Source organism: Tachyglossus aculeatus, chromosome 15 (assembly GCF_015852505.1).
Source record: "Tachyglossus aculeatus isolate mTacAcu1 chromosome 15, mTacAcu1.pri, whole genome shotgun sequence".
Lineage (NCBI taxonomy): Eukaryota > Metazoa > Chordata > Mammalia > Monotremata > Tachyglossidae > Tachyglossus > Tachyglossus aculeatus.
Genome location: NC_052080.1, coordinates 20,973,745 through 20,986,164, shown reverse-complemented (window position 1 = coordinate 20,986,164; position 12,420 = coordinate 20,973,745). Strand labels below are relative to the sequence as shown.

The 12,420-nt window shown below is 46.7% G+C and overlaps 1 protein-coding gene across 1 annotated transcript in view; it reads left to right on the top strand.

Moving 5' to 3' along the window:
• MAP2K6 (mitogen-activated protein kinase kinase 6) overlaps positions 1 to 11,357 on the top strand; it is an 87,775-nt gene extending 76,418 nt beyond the window's left edge. Inside the window, exons 11-12 of the mRNA XM_038757244.1 lie at positions 2,381 to 2,426; positions 11,186 to 11,357. Coding sequence (XP_038613172.1) covers positions 2,381 to 2,426; positions 11,186 to 11,263 — 124 coding nt within the window. The 3' untranslated portion in view covers positions 11,264 to 11,357. The remainder of the gene's footprint in view (positions 1 to 2,380; positions 2,427 to 11,185) is intronic.
• Positions 11,358 to 12,420: the final 1,063 nt, after the last annotated feature.

Sequence of the window (12,420 nt, the reverse complement as noted above, 5' to 3'; positions counted from 1 at the left end):
TGGGTTGGCAGGGAATATATCAGGGAGCTAAATGTGACCGGGGCTAGAGGAGGGAAGGGCTTTGGAGGAGGCTGAAGTAGATTCTTCTGCCCTCTGCTCCCACCTACCTCATCAACCCCTGCACCCTGACTCTAGGGACCCATCACTAAATCCTGTCCGGCCGGCCTTCACAACGTTGCTAAAATCTGCCCTTTCCTCTCCATCCAAACTGCTACCACTTCAATACAATTACTCACCCTCTCCTGCCTGGATTACTGCATCGGCTTTTAGACTGTGAGCCCAATGTTGGGTAGGGACTGTCTCTATATGTTGCCAATTTGTACTTCCCAAGCGCTTAGTACAGTGCTCTGCACATAGTAAGCGCTCAATATGATTGATTGATTGATTGATTGATCGGCCTCCTTGCTGACCTCCCAGCCTCCTGCCTCTCCCCACTCAATTCCATATTTCACTCTGCTGCCTGGGTCATTTTTCTACAAAAATGTGCAGGACATGTCACCCCACTCCTCAAAAAACTCCAGGGCTTACCCATCCACCTCCACATTAAACAAACACTCCTCACCATTGGCTTTAAACCACTACATCACCTTGCCCCCTCCTACCTCACCTCGCCTCTCTCCTACTACAACCCAGCCCGCATATTCGCTCTTCTAATCACTCCTCACCGTGCCTCGAACTTACATATGTCACCGTCCATCCCTTGCCCACGTCCTGCCTCTGGCCTGGAACGCTAACCCTCCTCAAATTACTCTCCCTGCCTTCAAAGCCTTATTGAAGGCACATCTCCTCCTGGAGGCCTTCCCTAAATGAGCACACCCCTTTTCCTCTTCCCCCACTCCCTTCTGCATCTCCCCAAGTTGCTCCCTTTGTTCCCCCCACCTCAGTCCCACAGCAGTTATGTACATATATGTAATTTATTTATATTACTGTTTCCCCTGCTCTATACAAGTTCACTGTGGACAGGGAATGTGTCTGTTTATTGTTGTATTGTACCCTCCCAAGGGCCTAGTACAGTGCTCTGCACCCAATAAACACTCAATAAATATGATTGAATGGACAAATGAACCCTCCCTCAGGTGGTCATTTGTCCGGCCTTCTACCAGACTCTCTGTTTCTCAGCTGGCCTGTCCCTGTCTGCTGCTGGTGGAGACACTAGATGTCTCGTTTCCAGATGTTTCTTTTAAATGCTCAACCTCCCGACCCTGCATCCAGTGGCTTAGAAGCAGTCTCTGTGTCTCCAGGGACCAAGGAGGAGAAGCCAGTGGTCATGGAGGAGTAGAGGGGGTCAGGGACACTCCCTAGGCCCTCAAAATTTCCACAGAAACCTTTCTGGATGTGTCTTTTGTGCTCAGTATAGTGCACCCATTAGGCATTCAATAAATACCATTAACTACTGCAACTACAATTTTTAAACTGGTCTAGATTCACCTACTGGTCTGGAAGCAGCGTGGCCTAGTGGAAAGAGCCCGAGCCTGTGAGTCAGGGGACTTGGGTTCTGATCCCGACTTGGCCACTTGCTTGCTGTGTGACCTTGGCAAGTCATTTAAGTTCTCTGGACCTCAGTTTCCTCATCTGTAAAATGGGGCTACAATACCTGTTCTGCCACCTTCTACTTGGACCGAGAGCCCCTTATGGGGCGGGGACAGTGTCTGATGTGATTATTTTGTTTCTGCCCCAGTTCTTAGTACAGTCACTATCACAAAGTAAGTGCTCAACAGTTGTTATTACTGTTACCTACCCAATATCCTTGGAAAAACTCACTGTTTTCAGTCTGTTCTCTTTCTCTGTGTCCTTTCTTGCTTTTCTTTCTAGTCCCCAAAGGAAGTTGGGTTCTCCCTTGGCCAAGGGCCTTTCTGATTTGAAGAGATTTCCCTAGCTCCTCCCCAAAGCAAAAGGAATCTCTGGCCCCTTCAGTCTCATTCCAATTATATCCTCCTGGAGAAATTCCTCTCTAACTGTTGGTGATTGTTCACTTGGGAATCTGTCAAAGACGGGAGACTATAAGCTCCTTGTGGGCAGAGTACACGCCTATGGACTCTGTTAAACTGTACCCTCCCAAGCATTTAGAACCGCGGACCACAGAAGTCAAGTAAATTGTTCTTCCCCCAGCTCCTGCCCACCCCATCATTCCCTGCACAACTGAATACCCTTGGTTCTCAGAACCGTTTGTCCAGTCTTGTACTGGATAGACTGTTTTTCAGTTAGGCTATCCCTGTCTACTATCGAGCGCAGACAGTAATTGCTCAATAAATAGTGATAGACTGATTGATAAACACTCTTTCATGCAGATGACAAGGGGCCTTTGATGGGTCTTAAAATCCCAACCTACTGTACTGATGATGTCTTGCTCTTAATTGCATTTCATTCTTTTCTCTTTAAGCTTGAAGAAGAATTCTAAAGAGCGGCCAACATACCCAGAACTCATGGTGAGTGTTGCCAAGCTAAAAGCGGCTGGCAGTTCATCGAGTGGCACTATGTGGTGAGCAAGCAATGATGATGAAAGGGGTAGTGAAGGTGATCAAAATTCAGAATGAAGACCCAGCAGAGAATTTTTGACCCCACCTGGGTGACCTCCATTCTGACCTATGATACTAGGACAATGAGGCTTCAGTCCACCTTCTTTGTCATATGGGTAAAAATGCCTTGGTCCTCAAGATCAGAAGGTGCTGATAGAAGGGATGGAGAATTAAAAAGCCGTGTGAGGAAGGAGGTTTGGATGCCATTGAAGCAATTCCGAGAAGAAGCTATGGAGGATAGAAGGAGGAGGAGGAATAGTAAGGGCTGAACAGGAAACAGTGCTAGGCTCCTTCCAAACTGTCCCAGGTGATAAATTCTTAGTTAAAAGTGGTCTGGCCTGGGTGCTAGGGGTCTCAGTGAAACTTCTGCTTCCTCATTCAGTCAGTCTGTCTATCGTACTTACTGAGCGCTGTGTGCAGAGCACTGTACTAAGCACTAGGGAGAGTACAGTCTAACAGACACATTCCCTGGCCACAACAGAAGCAGCATGGCATACTGAATGGAGCACAGGCCTGGCAGTCAGAAGGTCTTGGGTTCTAATCCCTGATCCACCACTTGTCTGCCGTGTGACCTTGGGCAAGTCACTTTACTTCTCTGTGCCTCAGTTACAACATCTGTAAAATGGGGATTGAAACTGCGAGCCTCACATGGGACAGGGACTGTGTCCAACCCAATTTGCTTGTAGCCACCCCAGAGCTTAGTACAGTGCCTGGCACATAGTAAGCACTTAACAAATACCACAATTATAATTATTATTATTACAGTCTAGAGAGGGAGACAGGCATTAAGATAACTAAATACAATGACAGTTTAATATATTATATATGTACATATATATATATGTATATTGCTGTGAAACTGGGAGGGGGGATGAGTAAGGGAGCAAAGCAGGGTGACAGAAGGGAATTGAAATGGAAAAGAGGCCTTAGTCAGGGAAGGCCTCTTACAGGAGATGTGCCTTTAATAAGGCTTTGTAGGTGGGGAGGTCAGGAGCATTTTCTCTTTTGGTAAAGACAGAGCATCATGTTGTATGTGAAGGAAATGAGGGGTCCTCTTTCCTGCAAATATAGCAGCCCTTACGATAAGTTGGAAGAGGGGTGTCTTCCGGGGTCTGACCAGGGTCTAATGAGAGCAAGACTTTGAACATCAGCCTTCAGCACAGGCCTGGGAAGCAGAAGACCTGGGTCCTCTAGACTGTAAGGTCGTAACGGGCATGGAACATATCTACCCATTATATATTTATATCTGCTTTAAAGTGTTATACTGTACTCTCCCAAGCATTTAGTACAGTGCTCAGTACAGAGTAAGTATTGCAGAAATATGACTGACTGGTTGATTCTAATCCGGTTCTGCCACTTACCTACTGGGTGGCCTTGGGCAAGTCACATAACCTCTCCATGCCTCAATTTCCTTATGTGTAAAATGGGAATCTTGACCCCTGTTCTCCCTCACCCTTAGATGCTCAGCCCTTTGTCAATAAATCAGTCGCATTTGTTGAGCACTTACCAGGTGCAGAGCACTAAGTGCTTGAGAGCGTATAATATACTAGAGTTGATAGACGTGTTCCCTGCCCACAGCAAGCTACAGTTTAGAGGGGGAGGCAGATGTTAATATAAATCAGTTATAGGTATGTACTTTAGTGCTGTGGAGCTGAGGGAGGGGTGAATAAAGGATGCAAATCCATGTGCTACGGCAACGTGGAAAAGAGTGGGAGAAGAGGAAATAAAGGCTTAAGTTTTGGATGAAAATATACCTTCATAAGGCATTGAAGGTGGGGAGACTGACTGTCCGTTGGATATGAAGAGGGAGGGAATTCCAGGCTAGAGTCAGGATGTGAGTGAGTGGTGGCATTAAAATGGAGGAGACTGAGGTACAGCAAGAAGGTTAGCATTAGTGGAGTGAAGTGTGTGGGCTGGGACTTAGTAGATGAGCAGCAAGGTAAGATATGGGAGGGCAAAGTGATTGAGTGCTTTAAAGACGATGATAAGGAGTTTCTGTTTGATGTGGAGGTGGATGGGCAACGACTAGAGGTTCTTGAGGAGTGGGGAGACACGGACTGAACGTTTTTGGGGAAAAATGATCTAGGCAGCAGAGTGAAGTATGGACTGGAGTGGAGAGAGACAGGAGGCAGGAAGGACAGCAAGATGTTTGATACGGTGATCAAGGCGGGATCGGATAAATGCTTGGATTAACATAGTAGCAGTTTGATTGGAAGGGAAAGAGCAGATTTTAGTGATGTTGTGAAAGTTGAACCGACAAGATTTAGTGACAGATTGAATATGTGGGTTGAATGAGGGAGATGAGTTGAGGATAACTCCAAGGTGATGAGCTCATAGGACGGGAAGGATGGTGGTACTGTCTACAGTGAACCTAATTATCTTCTATCTGCTCCAGTGTTTAGGATATTGCTTGGCACGTACTAAGTGCTCAACAGATACCACTATTATTACTATTATTATTATTCCAAGTGTTTGCTTATCTCAGAGGCTCCCGGGAGCAGGGGAAGAAAGGTGTTCTGTTCCAACATAGTGCCCTCTGGCAACTGTACTGGTTTCTATTAAGTTAGCTGGCTGAATTGCACCTCCCCAAAATATCTTAACACTGTGGTATTTTATGGCTGACATATTAATGTTGTGAGGTCTTTTGGGTTCCTCTCTCTCTCTCTCTCATGGCATTAGGCTTTGCGGTACTGGAATGGACTTTGTCTTTTAAGACTGTAACTGCTCCCTGCTTTCCTGTGGAATTGAGGTTTTTAATGGAAAATCTGAGTCCCAACTCCCTGACTCTTAACATGGGGAAAACAGATGCTGAGATGCTATTGTTCGAACTTCTGCCAAGGGGAGGAAGGGGAGGGGAGGAAAGGAGAAATCCAGGTGATTCCCTCCACCTGTTGGCCTTTTTTGTTTCATTCACTCCTTCGCGTTTATTGAGCATTTACTGTATGCAGTGCATGGTACGAAGCGCTTGGGAGAGAACGATATAGCGATAAACAGACGTATTCCCTGCCCACAACGAAAATGCTCCCTAAGCAGCGTCCCATCCTTCAGGGGCCCTCTTCCTCTTCCCTTGGATCTGAATCAGAAATGAGCTTGGGGAGGGAGTGGGAAGAGCCTCTTACCTTCAGGCCGCTCATTTCCCGGCTCCTCAAAGGTTCGCGCAGCAGATCGGGACTGGACTTTGGCCCAGGTTCTTTAGGAGACTGGAACTCGGAGACCGTAGCCCAGGTGTCCTGTGAGTGGCTCTTGGAAAGATGCTCAGGGTTGGTTCAACTGGTCGCCACCCGCGCAGCATGGCCTAGTGGAGACAGCACAGGACTGGGAGTCAGAAGGACTTGAGTACTAATCCCGCCTCTGCCACGTGTCTGTTTGGGCAAGTCACCTCACTTCTCTGGGCCTCAGTTACCTCAAAAATCACTGTGGTATTTGTTAAGCCTTACTAAATGTCAAGCATTGTTCTAACTGCTGGGGTAGATACAGTGTAATCAGGTTGGACACATCCCCCGGCCCACATGGGGCTCACAGTCTGAATCCCCATTTTACAGATGAAGGAACTGAGGCACAGAGAAATTAAGTGACTTGCCCAAGGCCACACATAATGCCTAATTATAATGCCTAATAATCTCGGGCAGAGCTGAGATTAGAACACGTCCTCCGACTCCCAAGCCCATGGTCTTTTCATTAGACCATTCTGCTCATCTACAAAATGGGGATTAAGACTGTGAGCCCCATATGGGACAGGGACATTGTCCAAACCAATTACCTTGTATCTAGTGGATACAGCACAGAGTCTGGGAGTCCGAAGGACCTGGGTTCTAATTCTGCCCCGCCACTTGTCTGCTATGTAACCTTGAGCAAGTCACTTCACTTCTCTTTACCTCAGTTACCTCATCTGTAAAATGGGAATTGAGACTGGGCTCCACAGAGGGCAGGAATTGTGTCATATGCACCCCAGCGCTTAGAACAGTGCCTGGCATGTAGTGAGCACTTAACAAATACCGTCATTATTATTATTACAGTGCCTGGTACGTAGTAAACACTTAAAAAATACCACAATTATTATTACTTCATAGGTCGCCCTGCTCTCCTCCTTTCTCCCTATCCCATCATGGTCATTCCCGCTATGTTCCGGCAAGGGCCCCCCGAGCTTGGGTCTGGGGGTGCGTCTCTCACGCAGGCCTTCCGTCCCCCTAAACCAGCCGCGCACAAGTGTTGGGGGCTACGAGTGTGGGGCCAGGGACGATTCATTTGTCCATTCAGTCGTATTTACTGAGCACTTACTGTGTGTCACGCACTGTACTAAGCGCTTGGGAGGGTTCACTAGAACAATAAACAGACAGACGATTTCCGAACGCCTCACTTGCCCTCGGCCGGTGGCTGACGGAGCTATTATTAGCCGGCTGCTTGCAGCGGGAACTGAGTTCCCTCCCAATCTTTTACAGCCTCAAAACCCACACAAGAGGGAGACTCAGAATTTCCATTTTGACATGTCTGCCCGCTTCACCTCCCTAACCCCCCCCCCCCGCCTCCATGGCTTCCACAACACTTCCCCGGTCTGTGAATAAAAATAAAAAGCAGAGAGGAAAAGAAAAAAAAAAAAAACCTGGGAACTTTTTTTTCCCCTTCTTTTTTTAAGAGATACACCAAAGCAGGTTGTTTGCGTCGGACACAGCCATCTGTAAAGAGGACCTAGCTAAAGGCAGGGTGGAGCTCGCAGCTACTGGGGCACTTGACTTTAGTGCCTGTCCCGTTGGGGCAATAAAAACTTTTAAGTACATCGAAAAGATCTTTAAATGTCAAGAGGATGCAAGAAGGCTCATAAAAGGGATTGGAGAATGCTTGGCTTTTGACAAAGCCTGATCCCACCCTCCAGCTTCTTAGAGGACGGTGGGCTTCCAGGCTGGACTCCTGGGGAGGGGTCCTTCTGCCTCGACCAGAGAAGCAATGCGGCCCAGTGGCTATAGCACGGGCCTGGGAATCAGAAGGACCTGGCTTTAAATCCCAGCCGTGCCACTTCTCTGCTCTGTGACCTTGGGCAAGCCTTGTCATCATCTGTAAAATGGGATTATAGTAATAATAATGACGGCATTTATTGAGCGCTTACTATGTGCAAAGCACTGGGGAGGTTACAAGGTGATCAGGTTGTCCCACCGGGGGCTCACAGTCTTCATCCCCATTTTACAGTTGAGGTAACGGAGGCACAGAGAAGTTAAATGACTTGCCCAAAGTCACACAGCTGACAGTTGGCGGACCCGGGATTTGAACCCGTGACCTCTGACTCCAAAGCCCGGGCTCTTTCCACTGAGCCATGCTGCTTCTTAGGATTAAGAATTAGGATTAAGACTGTGAGCACCTGCATGGGACAGCGACTGGTTTGGACACAGAACGGTGCCCGGGACATAGACTTCTAGACTGTGAGCCCGTTGTTGAGTAGGGACCGTCTCCATACGTTGCCAACTTGTACTTCCCAAGCGCTTAGTACAGTGCTCTGCACACAGTAAGCGCTCAATAAATATGACTGAATGAATGAATGAACATAGTAAGCATTTAACAAATACCACAATTATTACTGTCATTATTATTATTTGTGAAAAGAGCATAAGCCTGGGAGATGACTTGGGTTCTAATCCTGCCCTTGGGTGAGTCCCTTGACTTCCCCGGGCCTCAGCAGCGTGGCTCAGTGGAAAGAGCCTGGGCTTTGGCATCATAGGTCATGGGTTCAAATCCCCGCTCCGCCAATTGTCAGCTGTGTGACTTTGGGCAAGTCACTTAACTTCTCTGTGCCTCAGTTACCTCATCTGTAAAATGGGGATGAAGCCTGTGAGCCCCCTGCGGGACAACCTGATCACCTTGTAACCTCCCCAGTGCTTAGAACAGTGATTTGCACATAGTAAGCACTTAAAAAATGCCATCACTGTTATTATTATTATTACTTGAAAGATGGGGATTCAATACCTGTTCTCCTTCCTACTTAGACTACGAGCCCCATGTGGGGAACAGACAAAGTCCAACCTGATTATCTTGTACCTACACCGTGCTTAGCATATGGAAAACTCTTATGCTTAGCATCTGGAAAACACTTAACAAATGCCACCATTATCACTAGTATCGCCATTATTACTATAATCTTAGGGGCAACTCATCTCTCCGTCTCCCATCTCCTCCGTCACCCCTCCCGACACAAAGTTCTTCCTGACCTCTGGGAACTGCTGATAATAATAGTAATGATAATAATGATGGTATTTGGTAAGTGCTTACAGTCTTAATCCCCATTTTACAGATGAGGCACAGAGAAGTTAAGTGACTTGCCCAAAGTCACACAGCTGACAATTGGCGGAGCTAGGATTTGAACCCATGACCTTAGACTGTAAAGCCCGTACTCCTTCCACTGAACCACGCTGCTTCTAATATCATCGCTGATATTAGCGATGTTATAGGGGCAGGTGGGTTTCACCCATTAGGATATAGTTCCCTGGTCAAATTGCCATGCCAACCGGGTGCTTTTGAAAGGGGGCCAGGATTCTCCCACCCCCCACCTCCATCTCTCTTAAACCACCCGGTCCCAGACCCTTGGCAGGGAAGAGGTAGAGCTACAGCACCGGAGATCACCTGACTTATTCTGTTTTCCACATCTGTCTGTTTTCATCTTTTACCCTTTGTTCGCTCTTAAAATTGCCTTCGCTGGGTTTGGGCTCTCCTCATGGCGACCCAGCCCTCCCTTGCAGCTGGGTTTAAAATGAATGTAACAGGAAAAACCCAGTCAGGACTGGCCAGGCTAGGAAATGGAAGCCCCAAAAGCAGGGGAGGCAAGTGATTTCCTTCCCTAGCCGGCAACCAAGGGAAGGAGCACAGCCTGATGGAATTAGCACAGGCCTGGATGTTAGAGGACCTCTAAACTGTAAGCTGGCTGTGGGCAGGGAATGTGTCTGTTTATTGTTATATCGTACTCCCCCAAGTGCTTAGTACAGTGCTTTGCACACAGTAAGTGCTCAATAAATAGGATTGAATGAATAATCCTAGATCTGCCATTTGTCTGCTGTGTGACCTTGGGCAATTCTCACAGCTCCTCTGTGCCTCCGTTAACTCATCTGTAAAATGGGGATTAAGACTGTGAGCCCCACATGGGACATAGACTATTTCTAACCTGATTAGCTTGACTCTACCCCTGAGCTTAGTACCCACCTGGCACCTAGCACTTAACAAATAACATAAAAAGAAAATCTCTCTAGGCTATAAGCTTGTTGTGGGGCGGGAACATGTCTACCAACTCTGTTATACTGTCCTCTCCCAAGCCCTTAGTACAGTGCTCTGCACATGGTACGCACTCAATAAATATCATTGATTGACTGAAACAAGTACAATTGATTGAAATCGTCCCCAGAACAAAGAACTATCAAGGGAAATCGTAGGTGAGCAAAGGGGAGGCAGCGGGAATCATTTGGACTTTTACTCCCATTCCCAGTTGGAATATGGCACTGCAGAAGACACTATTCACTTCGTAAAGAAAACAACAGATCCAGCTGCCACTCTCCAGGTTTGACAACTGGGAACTTTGAGTGACGCCCTGGCATCCATGGCAGGGAATGGTGTAGGGCCCATCCCGGGTAGCCCGTTGACCTGTGTCTTCCAGTCTGGCATGGCTGCCCTCCCAGCAGCCGAGTGCCATTTTGCTTTTAAAGAGTTGAGTTCATCTGAACTGGGTGGGTCTAAAAATACCCTCTCCTAAATTTCTTTTCCAATCTGGGAGTTGTCAGAATTCCAAAGATACCCAGCTCTGGCCAGGATATATTCCTGCCAAGAAGGAACTCATAAAGTTAAGGATGAGTAGGAGCAGAGAATGTTGGTCTTTGCCAATGGGAAGGCAGGTTTTACAAGGTGACACCAATCCCAAGAAGCTCGCTTCCCTGCTGAGGGCCAGAGATAGCTTTGGCAAACACAGACTGGCTTCCAGAATTGTTTTCCCAGCCCACCCTTCTTGTGGGAGGTACCCAGAGAATTAAGTCAAGGCCGCTACTATTCCAACTTAATCTTCTGACGTAAATGGATTTTACCTAAGGTGGGTGGGTGGGTCCGGGAGGATAGCTAAAGGTGTCCTACATCAAAAGGAACTTTGGCCAAGGTTGATCTCCTCCTGGTCTGATGTTTGTTTTGGGGGATTTACAAAGGGAGATTTGCCATTTCTATTTATGTTATGGTTTGGAGGACCGCCATACCGAAATTGAGGGAGATGGGACCAGGTGACAGTGTGCTTGCAAACTGACAGGGTAGAACCGAGGAGAAACCATAATCAGTCTGAAAATGGTAATAATAATAGTGTTTGTTAGGTGCTTACTATGTGCCAAGCACCGTACTAAGCACTGAGACTGATACAAGATAATTAAGTCCTACATGGGGCGCACAATCTAAATAGGAGAGAGAACAGGTATTGAATCCCCATTTTGCAGTTGAGGGAAGTGAGGCACAGAGAGGTAAAGTGACATGCCCAAAGTCACAAAGCAGATAAGTGGCAAAGCTGGAATTAGAACCAAAGTCTTCTGAGTCCCAGGTCTGTACTTTTTCTACTAGGGTACACTGTTTCTCTGGGAACGCGGGAATATATAATCTGATGAGGTACATATTAGACATTTTGGTGACCCAGGCTAACACTATGTGCTTTTTTCCTTTCTCCTCAGCAACATCCTTTTTTCACTCTGCATGAATCCAAAGAGACAGATGTGGCATCTTTTGTAAAACTGATTCTTGGAGACTAAACACCAATGGACTCACTTTCGGTTGGCCCTCCTGTGGACTGGTGGGTTTGGGGAGGGGGGGGATGGTGAAGCTCAGCCTTGAGATTGTTTTAACCCTGCCTTTCTTTTTTTTTTTTTTTTTTTTTTTTTTTGTAAAGGGTCTTGGAACCCATAGTGTATAGAGTGAACCGGCTAGTTGAGATGAAATATAGTACGGTTCAGACCCTTATGACTTTAAAAAACAATGAATAAGATGATTAAATATTTAATGACCCATTACAAGACTCCTTAACCTTCTCAGCCTTTTCCTCTTCCTCTTGAAAGAAAATGCATTTGCCCTGAAAATAGGTGCTACGGTAGTAATGAAGTTGTATGTAGATTTATATTTCGTCCCTCCTGTTATTTTAATATTTATGTTCAAGTGCTTAATTGAAGAGATTCTGTTTTCCACGAGGAGGGAGCACATGAGATTTAAAATGGTGGTGGCGATATTTATCGGTCTTTGCTGGTCAAACAGCTTGAGAACTCTTGGGCCCCAGAGGGAACGATTTAGTACACATCGTTAAGAATTCCACTAAGGAACTTCTTCCAAGTGCCTGATTTGGTTACAGTTGCTGCCTTGCTGATCACCCAGAGATCCAGGCAAGCAGTCATCTCCTGTTCTGTGCGAAACGGTCAGGCATGGTGATTATACTTTATGTCTCCCTTAAAAAAAAAAAAAAAGATTTCAGTCCCAGGAGAAGAGTCTTCACTTGGTTCTCATGGCATTTGTAGTGTAATTTTTTTTTGGAGTGTGAGCATGTGTGCATTTTATATATACTGTATAATATTTTGTTGTTGTTAACCAAGAGTCCGGTCAAGGGTCCTCTATTTCTAGTATCTGGGTTCAACAAGGAAGACTATTGGGCCGTGTTTCCAGTGAGTGAAGCTTTACGTTGCGTTTGTCCAGACCATTTCCCTTCTGTCTGTTCTCTCCATTCTCACATATGTCCCAAGGGGAGTGTGATGGGTTGATTTCTCTGTCATGTTGGGGTCCGAGAGGGGATTCTGATTGACCGCTCTTCAGCCTACCATCACGCGGGCCGTTATGGGAAGGAGCAACCTAGTGGCGGTTGCTGCTTTCTGAGGCAGGAGGAGAAACAGGAAGAGGCGTTGGCAGGCTCGGTGTCTACTGGAAG